The 20,075-nt window shown below is 44.3% G+C and overlaps 1 protein-coding gene across 1 annotated transcript in view; it reads right to left on the reverse strand.

The window, feature by feature from the left end:
* Prdm6 (PR/SET domain 6) overlaps window positions 1–20,075 on the reverse strand; it is a 103,894-nt gene that overhangs the window by 28,635 nt on the left and 55,184 nt on the right. The window contains exons 3-4 of the mRNA XM_042674501.1: window positions 5,481–5,608; window positions 1,682–1,806 (exon numbers count right to left, since the gene is read on the reverse strand). Coding sequence (XP_042530435.1) covers window positions 1,682–1,806; window positions 5,481–5,608 — 253 coding nt within the window. The remainder of the gene's footprint in view (window positions 1–1,681; window positions 1,807–5,480; window positions 5,609–20,075) is intronic.

The following is a 20,075-nucleotide window of genomic DNA, read 5'->3' on the forward strand; positions in this document are numbered from 1 at the left end:
TGGGCGCTGTCCCTCAGCTCTTCAGCTCAAGACTAGCGTTCTATCACTTGAGCCACAGCGCCACTTCCGGCTTTTTTCTTTTTGCTTATGTGGTGCTGAGGAATCGAACCCAGGGCCTCAGGCATGCAAAGGCAAGCGCTCTACCACTGAGCCACCTTCCCAGCCCCATCCGTTCACAATTTAGTGACAAATAAACACAACTTCTGACACCAGCCTTGCTTAGTGAGGCACACCCGAATTACTTAATTTTGTGCACAATACTGGAAAGTATGTTTTAATATTTTCCAAAAAAATACTAAACAAAATGTAAGGTTTAAATAAAAGTTGATACAAATGTTACCGTATTTTTTGTTTTTTGTTTCTTGGTGCTGATGTTGGGGCTTGAACTCAGGGCCTGGGCACTGCTTCAGCTTTTCAGCTCAAAGCTAGTACTCTACTACTTGAAACATCTACACTTCCAGCTTTTTGTTGGTGGGTTGTAGCTAAGTGTCAAACAGACTTTTCTGCCCAGGCTGGCGTGGAACCTTCATCCTCAGGCTTCTGAGTAAGTAGAATTACAGTTGTGAGCCATTGGCACCCATATTCTTTTTTACAGTATTCTTTTAAAAATAGCTGTTGAGGGCTGGGAAGGTGGCTCAGTGGTACAGTGCTTGCCTTGCATGCCTGAGGCCCTGAGTTTGATTCCTCAGTATCACATAAGCAGAAAAAGCTGGAAGTGGCGCTGTGGCTTAAGTGGTAGAGCGTTAGCTTTGGGCTGAAGAGCTGAGGGACATTGCTCAGGCCCAGAGTTCAGGCCCCACGACCAATAAATAAAAATAAACAAACAAACAAACAAACAAACAGCTGTGGGTTCACACTCATGACTCTAGCTATTCTGAAGGCTGAGATTTGAGGATCTTGGTTTAAAGCCAGCCTGGGCAGGAAAGTCTAAGGACTTATCTCCAATCAACCACTCCCCAAAAGCCAGAATTGGAGCTGTGACTCAAGTGGTGGAGCTCTAGCACTGAAGAAATGCTCAGGGAGAATGCCCAGGCACTGAGCTCCAGTTCCAAGAGCAGTGCACGCACACACCACACACACACACACACTCTCTCACACACGATGGACATGGCATCATTCTGGTTTCAGACAGAACATGAGAGATGTAATTCCTCAGTCTTGTGTCCAGCTTCTACTGGCATTTCCTATTCAGTGATAGAGCTCTTGAACCTCCTCCTAGTGCTTACTGTGTTTGTGAGATGAGCTCTCCCTGACCTTTCCAGGAATGGTGTCCAGATCAAGATCCTCTTGTTCTACCTCCTAAGGGAGCTGGGATGGCTGACAGGTGTGAACTACCACACCTGGCTCAGAAGTTGTATTTTATGCGGTTCTCACAACCCCCTACAGGTGGCGAGCACAGAAGCAGATGCCCAGTGGGTGCTCTCTATAGGTAAGTTCGCGGTCAGCCATTCTTTCAGACGCTGGCAAGGGCTGTGGAAGTGTGCACAGAGGAACAAGTTTGGCCAAAGCAGGTGAAGCTGCTTCACCCACAGGGGGAAAAGGGAGAGGCTGGCCCTCAGCACGCTGGCATTGGGTGTCACAGAAAACCACCTTTCAGACACTTCTGGAAAGACACTCGTTTCAAGTTAGCTTTCAAATAGGTATTTTGAGACGTGAAGTGAGAGCTGAAATAAGTTCTTACAGTTTTCATCCTGGGCAATGCACTGTAAGGGGATCCCAAAGAAAGACGTATAGCTGTCATTGTACCACACCAGAAGCTCGGTGCCCCTGGGGATATCTATACAGGCTCGGTAGAATATATTCGACCTATTCAAAACAAAAGAAAACCCAGCTTAGTAACTTAGTAGCACTCAAAGCCCCATTACATCTTTATTGCTACACAAATGTTCCGCCCAGCTCCACCTAGACTGTTGGTTACAATAAATGGACCCTAAATCATGAGGCCTGTAACTCAATATGGATACGGTTTATCCCACAGTGGCTTTCCACAGAGGGTCTTAAAGACACAGAGCATGGCACAAGAGACAGTAGATTTTTCTCCCCTTTTTTAGTGCCAGTTATCAGAGCTCGAATTCAGGGCCGTATGCTCAGTTTGCTTGCTGGTGCTCTACCACTTGAGCCAGGGTTCCAGTACAGCTTTTAGCTGGTTTGTTGAAGATGGAATCGCTCAGACTTTTCTGTGCAGGCTGACTCTGAACTGGGATCTTCTAAGTCATAGCTTGCAGAGTTATGTAGGATTATAACTGAGAGTCCCTGGAGCCTGGCTGGAAAAGTTCATTTAAAAAAAAAAAATTCCATCTCACACAAATGAGAAAATTCTTTCTCTTGGCAAGCTGCAAAGGCAAGGGTGCCTCAACATCATATATAAATTAATTCTATTGATCACTTATTTGAAGAAAAAAAAAAGACTAAATGTATTCTGGCAACTTGGCTTTGGGAGTTCCCAAATTTGCAATAAAATGCAGCAGCTTTATAATGTAAAGAGCAAGAGAAATAAAAGCTCTCCGAAGTTTGATGTAGGAGGAAGAGAGAAAAACGTTCTTCTGTGGAATGGATAGAAATTCAATGAAACAAGAGGACTGCTGTTCGCTGGCTGAAAGATTATACTCTGAAATGATCCAATGAAGGGACCAAGAAATAAACTTTTTTCTTTTTTTAAATAACAGCTTTGGTACTGTAGAAAAATCTACAGATTTAAAGAAAAAATATGAGGAGACTGCGACTGGTTTTCTCAATGAAGGATGGCTACAGATATTAGCCTCAAGTCCCAGATAAAAGTGTGTAGGGTTGGTAGGCCTTAAATTTCGCCTCTCTCTGTAAGGAATGGGCTGTAGCAGGGCAATTTGTTCCTTGTATAACACTGCAGACATAAGGCAAATCCTTCTCCGCATTTTTCATGGTGGTGAGAGATGCACTTGTCAACATATTTTGTCACCACAAAGTGGCTCTTGGCAATAGGATCATAAAGATCAATAAAAAAGTGCAGATTCTCAATATTTTACTTGCAGCTGCAAAAATTTCATTTATCTTGTTCTTTTCCCCACTTGCTGCCGTTCTGTCTCATGAGGGCACTGCTAGCTAAGCAGAATGGCTTCCCCCCGACATTCTATGAATATCTGACAAAAACTCCAGCCAGTCCAGCCCCCAACGTTGCTGCCCCCCTCGGCATCTCGGAGAGCTGTGCATTTTATTAATTCTTTCCACTGCTCCATAAAAAAATTAAAAAAAAAAGAAATCAAAATCGGAGCCGAGTTATAAATCACTGGCATCTCCTAACTTGAGAAAAATTGAGTCTACTTTGTACTTCACCCTTGTAACATTTCATCTCTCGGCTTGGCTTCCTTTAATATAAACACAGCGCCCAGCAAATGAATGTGCTAAAACCAAATGACACACTTTACCGCTGAAAGAGAAGAACTGTTTTCAAGCAATGGGTGGTCTTCTGAGTCGGCCGAAGGGGGGAGAAATGTGTAAGCATACACCATTCCTTACAAACGGGCTGAGCTTCCAAAACTCGCAGAAATCTCTGCATGTTGAAGCACATCAAAGAGATTTTTCCCTTTTCAGATAATATTTCCTTTGCTGACATGTATTTAGTATTGTGGTTGGATGACTCATAAAGATAGCTTCATGGCGTCCAATGCAGCTGAGCAGAATGCATGCCAACAAACATTACTGTCAGCCTCAAAATAAAAACAAAACGTTCAGCTAAGGGTCAATCAATCAAGAGCGCTTTGAAGAAAATTCCATTTAGATATTACAAATCATAACAGAATGAATTTAAACCAGCTGACTTTTTGTGAAGAGGACATTCATGTATAATAAAAATTAGGCTGGCTCTTCGGGGCCCAACTTTTCTATTTTCTTACTTTTGGACGGGCTCACCAGGGATAGATGCCAGTTTTTAAAATTGTGTTTTTGTAGTTCATTTTATAAGGACCTGAAGTAATCGAAAACAGATCGGCAGAGGGGGTGCCTGGCTCCACCGCCATCAGGAACGGGCAGCTGTAAAACCCGCTTGCCATCGACAGATAGCTAATGACTCACTTGAACCCCCTCTTAGGGGTTTCTTTCCCCAAATTCAGAATTTGCCTTAAGAGCTCCCTGGGTACTCATTAGAGAAACAGCCAAGCTATCTCTTGCTGACTGCCAAGCACCGTCTTACTGATTTTTCTACTTCAGAAATTTGGTGGGTTTGTTTTTTTAAGGCAACAACAAAATAGTAACAACAACAACAAAAACACCCCACAAAACATCTTGGCAGGAAAGGTGACCAAAGCCCATAGACACTAGTTGAACTAATTACTGTCCTGTCCTATTCTATTCTTAGTTAATAAAATAACATCGCGTAGGAAATCACAGTAAGAAATCCAGTGCTGTTTCCCCCGCCTTTTTTTTTTTTTTTTTTTTCTAATTGGAGGTTTTCAGAGAGCAAACCAAATTTGTGCAACCTTAACTACAAGGGGGAAAATGCTTTTTTAAAAAAAAAAAATTTTTTAAAGAAAGGAAAATAAATGTCCTCAGGCAGAGCTCCAAGGGCCTGAGCCCCGGCCCCGGGCTTTGATGTGTCTGTGGTGCCTAATAAAGCTAAACAGTTGCTTCTGATTCTAAAGGGAACAGGGCTGTTTATAACTGAGCTCATAGATTTATACGGCCCGTGTTTTTTGAGGACTTCTGGGGCAAGGAGGCGTGGGGGGGGGGCCTTCTTTCCCTGTGTCATCTGTTTGGGCCTCCAGGTCTCCACACCCACCTTCTTGGTCACTTGGTGGCATCACCTGTTGGCAGGTGCACCCAGCCGGGCCGGGCTGAGCATCCTAAAGCTCATCTTACTTACTTCTCAGTTTTCCACAGGCCTCCCAAGCTGCCACCTGAGAGATGGGGGTGACCCCCCACCTTGCCTTTGTCTGCTTTGGGCTTGGGAAATGATTTTATCACCTGAAGAATAGCTAGAAGCCTCCCCAGCCACATCCCAAAGCTCTGGTACCTCGGGGCGGGGCGAGGGGGAGCCCTCTTTCTCCGCCCTCTGGCTGAGCATGGCGGGGTTGGAAAGGGAATCTCAGGAAGGTGGAGACTCCCTGGAGTCCCAGGATTTTTGTCCAGAGGAACCTGCTCTCCCAGGAACAGAGCCCAAAGGAGTCTGGAAGGAAGGGCCAACGCTCTGAACTCCTACTACTGCTCTGCAGCAGGAGTGGGCCCAAGCCTCTGCACTGTCCCGTCTGTGGAGGAGCTGAGGATGGAGAATCCCTTCGCTATGTGCACAGACCACAAGAGGCCATCTACTAGCATCTTTGTTTCTGAAAACTCACAAAACCTAGCCTTTCCCCCACAACCCTCCCTGCTGCACCCCCCCAAACCTCCCTGCCCAGCTATGCAGAGTTCTGCACAATGCATTTGCAGCCCCACCAGCAGCCAGCCTGAATTTGCGTACGCAAGCCAAAGGGGCTTCAGCTGTGTAAGTGGTAAATCAAGGCATACCTTACCTGTACTGAACTACTGTTAGATTCTGCTCTCCACAGTGCCTTGCACATCGGATATACCTCATCCAGCTCGACTTACTAGGTTCCCCACCATCAATAAAGTGCTGTAGTGTCCCATCTTGGTCATATATCTAGAGAAGAGGTCAGAAGGTCAAGTAGTTAGAACGAATCATCAGCAATCATTTTCCCGGCTTCCCCTAGCGTGGTCTTCTTGTCAGCTATGGCGATTTATGGCTCTCAGGCTTGCTCCGGCTTATTGATGCGGGTGCAAGCTACAGCAAAATAGTTCGGGGCGATGCAAGTTGAGCCCGTTTTCTCCCCCCCTTATCAAGCCAATCTGCTGTTATTAAACATAGTTGTGGTCTCCCAAGGATGTGAGCGTATTTCCCAAGGCCTAGTTGAGCTATTTTGACGGGCTAGTTTTAAGTAATGAGCTGCTGAGTACACAAAGCAAGCTGAAAGGAGAAGGCCGTGCTGACGGAGCTGGAGCTCCGCACCCGCCGCTCCACCACTGCTCAACGGCTGGGCTTCGCAAGCACGCATCGGCTGCCAGCAAGCCGTGGCACCTACAGGGCAGCGGCCAGGGAGCGGTGAAGCTGTACAGAACTGGAAAAGTCAGACCCAGGGGTACAACCCTGTAATCCCAGAATGCAGAAGGCTGAGGCCGGGGATTTGAGTTCAAGGATAACCTCAGACGCACAGCAAGAGGGACCTTTTCTCGAACTTAAAAAAAATCCCTAGTTTAAATAGACTGTGTGTGGGATAAGGTAAATGGACACCCCGTTTCCAGCGAAACTATGAGGAGAAAAATCGTTAATATGAGAGAAGTTCAAAAAGGGAAAGAAGAACATGGCCGTTTCCTATGAACGCTCCATTTCCTTCCTGAGGCTGCTGTTATACAGCTGCTACAGGCCAGCCCAAGCTGATGTTTCCCAAGGTATCACACAAGAAGAATCTTCCTCAAACCAAGGCAGCAGGTGAAAGAACTCGCTACCCACTCCCACGCTGAGTGATTGCTTGTGGCACAAACAGTAGTTCTTCTTCCAGAGGCCACTTCAGATCTAGAGTGTTCGGGGGCGGGGAAGGGGGGAGAACCAGTTACCTAGAGGTACAAAAGGACAGTTACCTATCTACAGCTATTGTAGAATGCTTCCCCCACATTTAGAGGCATCTGGGTAGCACAGAGAAAAGAGTTTTGGGGATGGGCATGGTGGTGGATGCCTGTCATTCCAGCTCGTGGGAGACAGAGGTGAGAGGATCACCGGTTTGAGGTTGGGTAGGACAAAAATTAGTGAGGCCCTGCCTCAAAAGGAAAAAGAAAAAGTTTGAGAAAGGACTAAGGTCATGGCTCAAGTGAGCAGAGTGCTTGTTCAGTATGGGGGAGGCCTGGGTTCCACCCCCAGTACCACAATAAAAAGGTTTCTTAGGGGTACAGTTCTCCAAAGAACCATGATACGACTCACTGAGTAGCTGCAGCGGTAACAGAGCCAGCGCGGCCGGCGCTGGAGTCTCAGCATCCTGAGAAAGTCTGACTCTTATTCTCTCTATTAAGCCCTCCCACTTTTCTTCTCCAAATAAACCCGGAGAATAAATCTTACGGAGATCCTCGCTGGTTACACTGAGGTCCTAAAATTAGCATGGTCATTCATATTAATTGAGTGCAGCACTTCTATTCTGAGAACCGCGGGGATTAGTGATGACGGTTGCTTTTAACTATCACCAGTTATTTTTTGTGTTTTTGAGTGAATTTTATTTCTTGGTGCTCTCAAATTCATTCCTCTTCACCTCCAACCTTTCCACTAACCCCTACAAATTAAAAAGAGAAACATTCATCTCATAAGGGCAATCGTTTGAGAAGTTACGGCTTTGTAAACACATCAAGGTGATGATCGCTGCTGATAATCCATTCCATCCAAGAAGAGCAGCTTAATGTTCCATTTAAGGCTAATGATGTCTTTCAGTTCTTAGCTTTTCGGGTCAGGGTACAGAAGTGGAATATTTTATGCGGTGAATAAATCAGCTGCGGGAACAAGCCAAAGACAGACACCACATTTAAATTAGATTATACTAGTTGTTTTTGTTGAAGGGGGAGGGGGGAGTTGTTTCTAGAAGATTCAGCATTGCAACTCTGAGCCTGTGGTCGACAACCAAGCAACATTGAACAAAGCCCTCTGGGTCACTAAACAACCCTATTGACCATTAATAGAATTTAAAAATATCTGGAGAGTTAGTTGCTGGTGGCTCACACCTGTCATCCTAGCTACTCAGGAGGCTGAGATCTGGGGATCATGATTTGAAGCCATATGGGGCAGAAAAGTCTGTGAGCAAAAAGCTGGAAGTAGAGCTGTGGCTCAAGTTGTAGAGTGCCAACCTTGAGCTAAAAAAGCTGAAGAAAAGCACCCAGGCCCTGAGTTTAAGCCCTAGGTCTGGCATGCATGCGTGTGCCCATACACACACACACACACACACACACACACAAAATGAATGGCCCAGCCCCCTCCCACGCCCTCCCCCCACAAATCTTCCACAGGGGCTGCTGGTGAAAATTACAGTGAAGCAAGGGCTCATAGCTAAGCTCTGCATCATCGCTAGCCAACCTCTGGAGCCGCAAGTGACACTGACAGTTAGAGGGAAGGGCCTGGTAGGAATGTCTGCTCACCTGAACAACACCCACTAGCCAGTCCACCTCCTTCCAGCAATAACCTCCTTAATTAAATATATTTTGATAACCAGGAAACCCCTAGTGTTGCTCCCTAATATAAAGCCACTCACCTTGAAGAAAAAGTAGTGGTTATTTACCATTAAACATCATGCACTGAAAGTACATGCCGCGATGCTGGCTTCCCCAAAATACATCATAGTTGTTTTTTGGGTTTTTGTTTTTGTCAGTTGTGGGGCTTGAACTCACGGTCTGGGCACCACCCCTGAACTCTTTTGCTCAAGGTGAGCACTTTATCACTTGAGCCACAGTTCCACTTCCAGTTTCCTGGTGGTTCATTGGAGATACGAGTCTCATGGACTTTCCTGCCTGGGCTGGCTTTGAACCACGCTCCTCAGATCTCAGCCTCCTCCAGGATTACAAACCTGAGCCACAGATACCCAACCATTGTTTCTTATAAGACCAAAAAATGGGCCAATTTTAATGCATCGTCTATCTGTTCAGAAAAAGTGGAGTCGGGGTACCCAAATGTGAGGGCTACAAAGGAGCTAAACACATCTCTAAAAAGCTCGAGGTACTAAGAGTCTTCCTGGTGTTCTCTGTCATGAGCTCAGCTTTGTTACCATTTAAGAGCTCAATTAAAAAAATATTCCAAAACACCTGCCTGTATGCAGTTGATCTCAGAGACAAGCTAGTGCTTCCCCAAGAAGGTAAGAAAGGACCACTTGGAGGAGGGACAATTCGCCAGGTGACAGCTGACAGTAACTGAGTTCAGGAAATTGTTCTTGGAGACTGAATTAACATTCCCGTTTGATGGATGCTAAAATGAAACTTTAAGTTGGATACCAGGTATTCTTAAGGAATACACATAGGTGTGCCAAGCCTAAGAATTATTTTTATTAACTTTCAGAAGAGTTAAAATAAATAGGAATTTTTTTATATAAATAGGCAAAAATTGTTCAAACAACCTCCTAGGGCCTATGAAAATTCCGGGAAAAAGTCAGAAATGTCATTCATTCAATGGTGAGAATGAAGGCAAGTGTCACATTTGGATTAAGGAAAAGATTGAGCCTGAAACAGCAGTTGGCTATAACAAGGCTTTGCTTAAAAATGTACTCTGTATTCTGAATAAATACAAACAATAAAGTTTTGATATTTTCCCTATGTTTTCTTCCTAAGAAAGTCAACAAAGAAACTTTTTTTTTTTTTGGTTGGTCCTGGGGCCTGATCTCTGGGCCTGTGTGCTGTCCCTCAGCTCTCCAGCTCAAGGTTAGTGCTCTACTACTTGGTCCACAGAGCCACTTGTGGCTTTTTCTGTTTATGTGGTGCTGAGGAATAGAACCCCGGGCCTCATGCATGTGAGGCAAGCGCTTTAACCCTGAGCCACCTTCCCAGCCCAACAAAAGAACTCTTAAAGGCATGAGAAAAAAACATAGGAAATTTGGTGGGGGTGTATGTAAATTCTGTAATAGCAAATTTGCAGTAGAAAGTACCTTTGTCTTAGAAAACTAGTTGCTGCATTGCCAAAAAGAAGTATAATGACCACACAGAGAGACACTGACAATCTGGGATGAATGTATGCTTTGAATCAGCAATTTCACCTCTAGGAAATTACTCCTGTAAACCAGGAGACAAGTTCAAGAGCATTCTGTAGCACTATTTGTAGCAGCAGTGAAAATAATGGGAATATTCATCACTGAAGGAATAAATAATTCATTTTATTCATTCAAAACCATTTATATAACTTCCCTGAAATCAACAAACTAGATCTGTTTAAGATCTAGTTGTTATAAATATTCAAAACATAAATTGATAGAGAAAATAGTTGCAAACAATCATTGATCACTGGTAAAATACTGAAAATAATTCTCTTGTATTATGTTTCACAACGGTGCATATTGTGATATGCATATTATAATATCCTTATAACATAACCAATAACCAATAACATATCCCTGGACTGGAAGGATTCCTGACAACCTTCATAGTAGTGGTCTTCAGAAATCAAGCAATGGAGGAAAAGGAGATGGAAGTTATCTTTTGCCTTGCATGTTTTACTTGTTAAGAAAGAGAAACACTGTAGCTAGAGGAGGCTGATACCAGGACAGCAGTTTGAGTGGACAAAGTTTCTAAGACACCAAGTCAACCAGTAGCTGGGCATGGGGCATGCATGGTCATCCCTACTATACGAGAAGCATGAAGAGGAAGAACCAAGTCCAGGCAAACTCCAGGAAAGAGATCCTACTCAAGAAATAATTAAAGCTGAAAGAGCTAGAAATGTAGACGCGTGGCCAAGTAATAGAGGACCTACCTGGCACATACAATGCCGAGTTCAAACCCCAGTATGGCCAAGGAAAGAAAAAGAAAAGGAAAAATAACTTAACACAAACAATGGCAAAGTGTTATACTTGTTCACCTTTTCTGTACATGAGATCTTTGGTTCCTTTTTTTTTTTTTTAATTGTCGGTCATGGGCTTTTACTCTGGGCCTGGGCGCTGTCCCTCAGCTCTTCAGCTCAAGGCTAGCGCTCTACCACTTGAGCCACAGCGCCACTTCCAGTTTTCTGGTGATTTATTGGAAGAAAAGAGTCTCATAGACTTTTTCTGCCCAGGTTGGCTTTGAACTGCAATCCTCCTATCAGCCTCCTGTGTAGCTAGGATTACAGGCGTGAGCCACCAGCGCCCAGCTGAGATCTTTTTTATACACATATGGTTTGTACTGTAAACTAAACCCAATGTCTTATACATTTTAAGCAGGAACTTTACCACTCCCCTACATCTACCTCTGACCCATCCTCCCCGCCTCCAACTCTCCTTCGTGCTTTTCTGATGTGGTGGTGGTGGTCATCGTCATTGTGGGGCTTAAACTCTGGGCCTGGGTGCTGCCCCTGAGCTTTTTCCACTCAAGGCTACTGCTGTACCACTTTGAGCCACAGCACCACTTCCAGTTTTCTGGTGGTTAATTAGAGAGAAGAGACTCATGGACTTTCCTGCCCAGGCTGGCTTCAAACTGCCATCCTCAAATCTCTAGAGTAGCTAGGATGACAAGCCACCTGCCCCTGACATTGTTTCCTTTTTTATGTCTTTGAAAGTTAAACAGATAAATAAATAGAAACGCTATCCTTTGTTTTGTTTCGTACTTCTGTTTTTGCATGCATGCATGCACGCACAGCTGACTGTCAACCAAAGTCAAGCATCTTATCTGAGGCTCCAAGGAAAATATTTGCAATATATATCATCACTGCACTATCAGCCTTTGATTGTTTTGTGATAGCTGTTGCTGCTATTTTAAAACCTTTGCTTCTGGGTCTGTACTTTCTCTTTTATCTTATACCAACAGCAGTGGAAGATAAGTAAGGGGAGAGCTAATTCTGACTTTTTAAAGAGATCTTAAGGGTTTCAATCCAACGGTATCTACTGAGACACCACACACGTGCTTCACACGACCGTCAGCATCATCCAGGAAACAATCGTTGCACACATTCTCATTCATTACACACCATGTAGGGCATTTGCTGAAAATCCCTCTGAGCAAGGCAGGACATGCAGAAAGTGCCAGCTCTCGAAGGACCGTTCTTTCCAGAAAACTCCAGATGAGAAGTTCAGGAGTCCCACACCACATGCAGTGTGCTGTCACGGCTACTCCTGAGTGGTTTGTCCACAGCTTTGTCGCTTATTAGTGCTGCCAACTTACATTAGCACTGATAACCATAAATCAATGGAAGGCAGGAGTTGATGTGAACTCACTGAAAGTAAGAAGCTGTTTTTCCCAAGGAGGGGAATCTGTGTGCACACGTGCTTCTGAAAACTGTTTCTCTAAAGCAAGTTTTGCAAATGAATAGCTCTTGGGTTGCATTCAAGCAATAGACCGTTTTCATTTTTCTTATCCAGTTTACCTCAGTAGATTTCCAAAAAGTGTGTTCCTAATCTTGTGAGAATTTCCTGAAGGTGAGAAAAAAGCAGACCCCTTTAGACCGACTGTTTTTCCAATTTTCCACAGTCCCCACGAGTGCCCTGTTGTTTGACTTCATTCATGTACTCACCTGCTTGGCCTCATTAAACATTTGCATTTGTCACCTCAGCCCAAAAGAAATGACCAAGCTGCTGGTTTTCAAAGAGCACAGTGCTCTTTGTAATAGCCTAAAAACACAAAATAGCCACTATTCTACATACCTGGAAAGAGGCTTCCATCTGGCCCAGGACCCAGGCTCTCTCTCTTGAAGTTTTCCTTTTACAAGAAGAACAGAATCCTCCCTCAACACACACATTTTTTTCCCCCAGGTTAGGTTCTTCGAAGACTTTTTGCTTTGCTTTGCTTTGCTTTGTTTGCCCAGTCTACGACTTCAGCAATACCCTGGGCCCTTTTGTTTTGATTTTGTTTCTGAGATAGGGTCTTGCTAACTTTGCCCGGTCTGGCCTCAAACTCTTGATCTTCCTGCCTCTACCTCCCGAGGAGCTGAGGTTATAAGCAGGCAGCACCACCACCAGCTACAACGGCCTCCAAAAACGAAGGATCCCGTTTAACTCAAAGACGTCTGAAATGTAATTCCAGTATTAAAGCAGAGGAAAACCGCCCTAGCTGAAGAAGGAGGGGTTCGTGGAAGTACCCCACCAACTCAGCCAACCTCACTGTGGCTCTTGAGCCCGTTCTACAGACATTGCTAGGGCTTCTGTGGCAAAATGAGGGCTGTGTGAAAAGCCACACGCAAGGCATTTCCTCCAGCAGACAAAGTCTCCACGAAAACTGAAGTCACCAGTTCTGTGAGAACTCAGAGTACCAAGGCTAAATTTAGAGCCTTGGAAAATCAGATCTGGACGAGAAACCAGAGACCATCTGTTCCAACCTGACCCGTTCACACACATGAAAACGAGGTCGGTGACAAGCAAAGTGCCACTACCAGGCCACGCCGTCCAGGCCGGAGCCGGGCCTCCTCCCCAGCCTCTGCTCCCACAGCCCCGTCTCCTGCTTCCTCTCTGCAAGTGTGCAGAGGCTGCATCTCCTTCTAGCACTATCTATCTCAAGGAGACCCATGGACCCTAAAACAACAGAAATTTGAATCCTAACTTAAAACATGAATTTATCCTTCCCAAAACTTGGGCCCCTCCGGGGGCTGGGAATGTGGCTCAGTGGTAGAGTGCTTGCCTAGCATGCATGAAACCCTGGGTTCGATTCCTCAGCACCACATAAAAAGCCAGAAGTGGTGCTGTGCCTCAAGTGGTAGAGTGCTAGCCTTGAGCAAAAGAAGTTTAGTGACTGTGCCCTGGCCCTAAGTTGAGCAAAAGTTTAGGGACAGTACCCTGGCCCTAAGTACAAGTCCCAGGACTGGCAAACAAACAAACAAAGAAACCACACCTTGGGCCCCTGAACGTATATCATGTCTGGAAAACCACGCAGAAGCACAGCATTGGCCCTACACTTTCCATGCCTACATTTAAATAATTTTAAGTTTATGTCCAAAGACGTAGGCACATACCAGGTCTTTCAGAACATTCTTGGAGTATACTCATATCATACCGATATGAGTGACTGGTGTCCAGCTCAGCATTTGAGTTTCTAAAATGCTTTTGCAGGCTAATGTATTCCTTGTATCTGGCCCAAGAGGGATGCTACAAACGCCATTCTGTTTCACACCTAAGGAACTGTGAGCTGAGGACGCTGGCGTGACTTTCTGCCGTCACACGCTGAGCACTACTGCCCGCCATGTTATACTGCTTTTTAAATCACATCCCATTTGTCCGACCAGAGAGAAACAGTAGAGCTTTTTCTTTAAAAGCATCTAAAATTTTCCAAATGAGGGTCATAAAAATGTTCCTAATGATTAATACTGTCATTTATCAAACAAATTCCTATTTTCAGAGCAAATGTCAATTTAGAGAGAATTACTTAATCTGTGAGTAAAATTTATACAACCAGCGGCCATGCAATGAATACAGACATAAATCCCAGTTCTATGTGACAGCACTCTAGATTGGACACGAGCCAGAATGGCCAGGACGTCAGAAAAGGAAAAAGGCAGGAGTCGGAGGATGAAGACACACATGCTACCAGCGAAGTTCCTTCATGAAAGCAAATTTCAGCTCCTGTGTCCACATTATTTGGGTACAGTTTAAGACTTCATTCTCAAATAGATAATCCTATAGATTTTTCTCTCATTTGGATAGTTCTTCCCTCCCCTTCCCATTAGAATTTACTTCCTTTTAGCCGGGCGCCGGTGGCTCACGCCTGTCATCCTAGCTACTCAGGAGGCTGAGATCTGAGGATCACAGTTCAAAGCCAGCCCGGGTAGGAAAGTCCATGAGAATCTTATCTCCAATAAACCACCAGAAAACTGGAAGTGGTGCTGTGACTCAAGTGGTAGAGCTGAAGAGCTAAGGGACAGCGCCCAGGCCCAGAATTCAAACCCCACAACCACAAAAAAGAAAAAAAAAGAATTTACTTCCTTTCATTGTTCCTTTTTTAACCAAAACTGCTTTCCCCTCCCTTTATTTTGAAATATTTAGGGATGTCAAGATTCTAAAGCAAGTCTCCAAAGGTCAAGCAATAAATGCCCCCATAAAATAAATGAGTAATGATTATATACACCGTTGCGGTATTTTCAGTAATGCTGATATCAAGCTATATACTGTACTTTGTCAATTCACATTCATCAAGTCCCAGAAATATTAGAAAATCATTACGGGTTTATGTTGAGTTTGCAGATAATACTAACATATAAGTCAAGACTGAAATATGGTAATCAGAAAAACAGTTGAAAAGTGTCAATAAACTGTAAAACACTCATGGCGGGGTTGGCAAAGCCTCGCTCAGAGAGCAGCCATGTGAAGAGATGGAAATGGGGTCTGGGGTCCCGCAGTGGGGGCTGCTGCCGCCGACCGTCAGCTCAGCAGAGGAGATGGGTGACTCCTAGGAGTGGTCCATGGGAGCCCTCGGCGAGTCCCGCTTATCTGCGCCCTCGATAGGAAGCCTGCCATCCATCAATCTGCAGTCTTCCTCAGACATGCCCTGTCTGTTGATCAGAGCAGGACGTTGGGGAATCGGCCTTCCATTATCAGGATTTCGTCTGTGATCTGAACAAGCCACTGGACCTTTCACTTCTCACTTGGCCGAGGCATCTACGCTGGAAAAGTCCTGACACTTCATTCATTTTCCTCGGTCCTGGGGCCAGCTGATGGCTGACTGGAGACCCGCCCTCTTTGATGTTGTACTCTTTCGAGAGCGCCCCGCTGTGAAAAAAATTTTATCCGTCCAAATTAAAGAGAAATATTTCTGCATCCAGCTGTTAGCTGTGACATGTTTGCCATTTTTCAGGGCACTGGCTTGGTGCCATCTACAAGCTGTGCTGCAAACCTATCTTCTGTCAACAACACCAACACCAGAAAGGAAAATATTGGTAATCCTACATTGCTAAGAACAACCTTAGAAATATTTGCTCACAGCAATTCATCCTCTTCCTCCTCCTCCTTTTTCCTCTCTCTCTCCTTCCCCTGTCTCCCCCCCTCCCCCGTCTCACTGTCTTTCTTTCTGTCAGAGTATCTATGTTAAAATAGTGCACAAAATATAAAATAAGTTGACCCAGTCCATTTAAAAATTAGTTAAATCCCGTTTCTTTAAAAACTTCAGTTTTAATCAAGGCAACTCAGTCCTGACCTCTCCTAAATAGATTTCCAGGAGAAGTAATTTTGGAGCATGTGAAAACTGGGTTTATATATACTGAGTACACGGGGTGAGGGGTGGAGGATTGGGGGAGGGAGATGATCATCTACATAATGATAAATGATTTTAAAAAAACTCCCTCGAAAGATTGAGTAAACACTGAGATCTAAGTCATCAAGAAGAGCCATATCTCCTTTTATTTATTGAGTGCCATGAAGGGGCATATAAAGATTTCTGTCATGAACTGTGGATATTGTAAACACTGGGCACCTTTCATTGTCATGTTTTTCTTCTGTCCCGAGAGTCCTAGGCGAACACCCCAGTTTCCCGCTTCTCTTCTGTCCTGCTTGGATGTCTCCTGCTCTCATTTTGCCTGTTGCTGAGATGGAAACGGTCCTGGGAACACGATCTTGGCACTTGGCACCAGGGCATCTTGTCTCGTGACTGACCTCAGTGGGATGAGGTGTGTACCACATGAGAAAGTATAAATTTTGGAAAATAAACCACAGAGAAGCTGGACTTCACACTCTGTGTCATTTGGAAAAACAAAGTCTTAATTTTCTACCACACAGGAGCGAGGATCATTATTTTGTTCAAAACAACCCTACAAATAATGTGAACCGATGGAGTGTGCACATTGCCCTTTTATAGTACGATACCAAACATTCATGCACTTAAAACTATAAAATAGCACATTCAAGATAATGCACATATTTGGATACACACTGGGAAACCTCCTTACAGCTCACAGTACACATCTGACAGAGTGCTATTCAATCCTCCACTGTAGGGAAGGTTTTGATTTATGTATTCTGGTGAGAACGACATCATATAGATCTTGGTGAAAACTGTTAGTGATTGTGCACCTCAGCATAATGACTACTGAAGAATATGACTTCCAAGAAATAGCTTGGACCAAAGCCTAGATGCAAATTGCTGTATTAGACAGCAATCATATTAAATACAAACAAAGCACTGTTAGGTATTTGTAAAGGGAATGCCCCTAAAAATCAGAGACTACCTCTAAGTGTGGGGACACACAAGACACCATGCCCCACAGCTCACTTCTCTCCCTTTTTTCGTAGGCAAGAACTTTCTGAAGGCATCAAATGTTTGTCCCAATGAAGTCATGGTTTCCTATGGTTTTCACTTCTTTTCAAAGCAGTCTATTGCTTTATTTCTTGGCTGAAATGTGTCATTCTTTAAAATTATTATGTTTTTCTAGGTCTACAACATTCTTTTCTGAGCCACGCCAGTGGTGTAATTGTCAAGCCTGCTTTATTATGGAGAAAGTGACCATCTAGGAAGGACAGAAAGCAAATTGCCAGACCCGAAATAATTTAGGAAACATTGCTGCCATCAACTTGGGAGACAGTGCTGAGCATGAATTCAATTTACACCCCCTTGCTCTAGGTCATGGGGCAATACAGAGTTGAAGCTCACTCTTCAAGGGTGCTCAAGAGAGTCAGAGTACGACACAGGCACCAGGGCCTCACATCTGTAATCACAGCTACATAGCTACATAGGGGTGAAGTGTTGCTGTTGAAAATATGCTTTGTCTCCATAGCTAATAGTAACATCTCCTTTAAAAGTTTCAAGCAGCCTCTGTCAAGCGACGGCTACTGCAAACATCTCAAAGCCCAGCATGCGCTAACCTCACTCCCAATGCCACTTCCCCGTCTCAAAATCCGGTCCCCAAACTGCCACGTGCTGAGGACGCGTCCCTTGCCATGGTTTCATCATCCCTCCATTTCTTCCCTGCCTCTGTCCTCGAAGGAGATGAGAGGCATGGTTTACACCTAGATGGAAATTACAGAGCAAGGTGACACTCCTGTAAAGAGTATCTTGGAGAATTGTCTCTAAGAGAAGTTTGGAAGGGAGTAATGATCTTTTAATGGAATTTCAAGTGCCCTGCAAGGTCTGATGGCACCTACCACCTAGAGAAGGCAAATGAGCATGTCTGGGAGGTCTGGGCCTGGTAGAGCTGGATGCTACAGCTGATGGACAGGGGCCTGGGCTCAGGAAGAGGCGGGAGGGAGGGCGCGAAGGGAGAGGAGTAGACACCTGGTGAAGGAACAACCCCAGCTCCTCCACCGAAGAGGAGCTTCTCTTTCTGCAGCTTCTCTCCAAGGGAGGTGGTAGCAGGGCCGTTCACCCCCATCATAAAGAGCATCTAACTGAGACCTTTGAAGTCATTTCCAAACGAGGCTGTAGTAGAATCACAGACTCGCAGCCTGACAGGACTGGAGGAAGGAGGTTTGCTTTACACATCTCTACAGTAGAAGGCTATGAGGGATCAAGCCATAGACAAGCCTTTCTATCAATCCTGTAATTACCTTATGAATAGCACAATTACAGATGTGTAGTATTAGGCGTTAAGTTGTGAAAGGGAAACATTTAAAGTATACCGCTGTTTCTGTAACTCTGCTTTGCCTTTTCTTTTTCTTTCATTTTTCAGTATAGCCATATGAGCCTTGAAAAATGGAAGTGGTCCAGGCTTGCTTTGGACTTGCTAATAAAGCTCCATTCAGACAGCTGGGCCAGAGGGCTGGCCATGCACCACAGTGTTGGGACACAAGCTCTTCCACAGTCAGTCCTGTGCTTCTGGGTAAGCATGCAAGTCCACAAGATGTGTTCCCAAAGATCCAGTAAACCTGAACATCTGCCACACATTTGGTTAGCAGAGGTTATAACTAATGTGAACCTCCAAAGAAAAGCAACCGCCTAATTGCTACATTGCAATAAAATCAGCTTCCTAGTTTTTAGACATAACTTAAGATTCTCTCCCTCCCCCCCGCCCCCACCCACCACAGAAAGCATCATAGTCCAATGGGAGGAAAAAGGAACGGAATCTTTTCCATTGGACTCCATGGAGAAGCTTCAGACAAGGCTGCAAAATGCCCTGAAATCTCAAGAACATGGTGAATGTACATGAACACCCTCTGGGAAGAAAGTTCACAGTTTTTTAGGACATTCTCAAAGGGGATGTGTGCACAAACACACTAAAAATGACTGCCAAAGCCCACACTTTCAAATAGAAGTAGTAGTACTGCATGGAAAAGCAGAAATGAGAACATCTGTGGATGAGTTAGAATTCTTCAGCTGCTTTTAAAAAGTGGCAGGTTTCTTTGATCTCTGAGATATCTCAGATATGTATTTTCTCCCCTGTCTTTCTCTCTCTCTCTCTCTCTCTCTCAGCTCTGGGCTTCCTAAGTTTCTTTCTTTCTTGCTACCTTCATTCTGTATGTGATTGCGATTGTGTTCTGATGTATTGGTTTTTCTTCCATCTCTGACCATGTTACTGGAACCACTAGAAAACACAAATTGCATAGAGTCATCTAGTTGGGTTTATTTCTTAAGACAGGTATTTTTAGGTTAGAAATCATGTGAGTAGGCAGATTACACTGGGTTGCTCAGAGTTCCAGTTTCATGAACACTTAGCACTGTCTGTTGATGGATTTAGTGAGTCAATGGTTATTAATATGACAAAGCCTTCCTTTTCAGCTTCAAATCCTCAGTGCCACCATTATTTGAAGCGCCAAAGAAAACATATAATTAAATTACATTAGTCTACTCCTCAAAAATTATTGGCTTTCTAAGCTGTAAAAGATTTTTTTAATATAAATTAAGGCATTATTTATCTTCCCTTAGCTTATGGCCTTACATTTCATAGTAAATTAGTTGGCAGATGAGATGCACATCCAGAACCCTGAGCTCTTACGTTGGTTCCAAATGGTAGTGCTGGCTGTGTGTCCTGACAGGTCTCCTGGCTCCTCATGTCTTCTGGTGAAAAGCAGGAACCTTAACCTAGTGATGCTTTGAATCCTCCAGCCCAACTTCTATGACCCCATGAGGAGAATCAGAAGGATTACAGCTATAATGCAACCATTTTAAGTATAAAAAAGGTGTTTTCAAGCTGGGCTCTGGTAGCTCACATCTGTAATCCTAGCTACTCAAGAGGCAGAGATCTGAGGACTGTGGTTCAAAAACAGTCTGGGAAGAAAAGTTTGTGAGACTCCTATGTCCAATTAACCACCAGAAAACAGGAAGCAATGCTGTGGCTCAAAGTGGTAGACTGTTAGCCTTGAGTAAAAAGTAGCTCAGGGACAGTGCCCAGGACTTGAATTCAAGCCCCATGACTGATTTAAAAGGGGGGGGGGGGTTCAATATCAGTTAGGGAGAAATGGAATAACATAATCAAATTGAAACCATCATTTATTAGAGCTATGCAAAGAATAAACTCTTACAAAGTTATACTTGTGAAAATTCCATGTAATTGAAATGGA

Source organism: Dipodomys spectabilis, unplaced genomic scaffold (assembly GCF_019054845.1).
Source record: "Dipodomys spectabilis isolate Male_0828 unplaced genomic scaffold, ASM1905484v1 ptg000019l, whole genome shotgun sequence".
NCBI classification, from domain to species: domain Eukaryota; kingdom Metazoa; phylum Chordata; class Mammalia; order Rodentia; family Heteromyidae; genus Dipodomys; species Dipodomys spectabilis.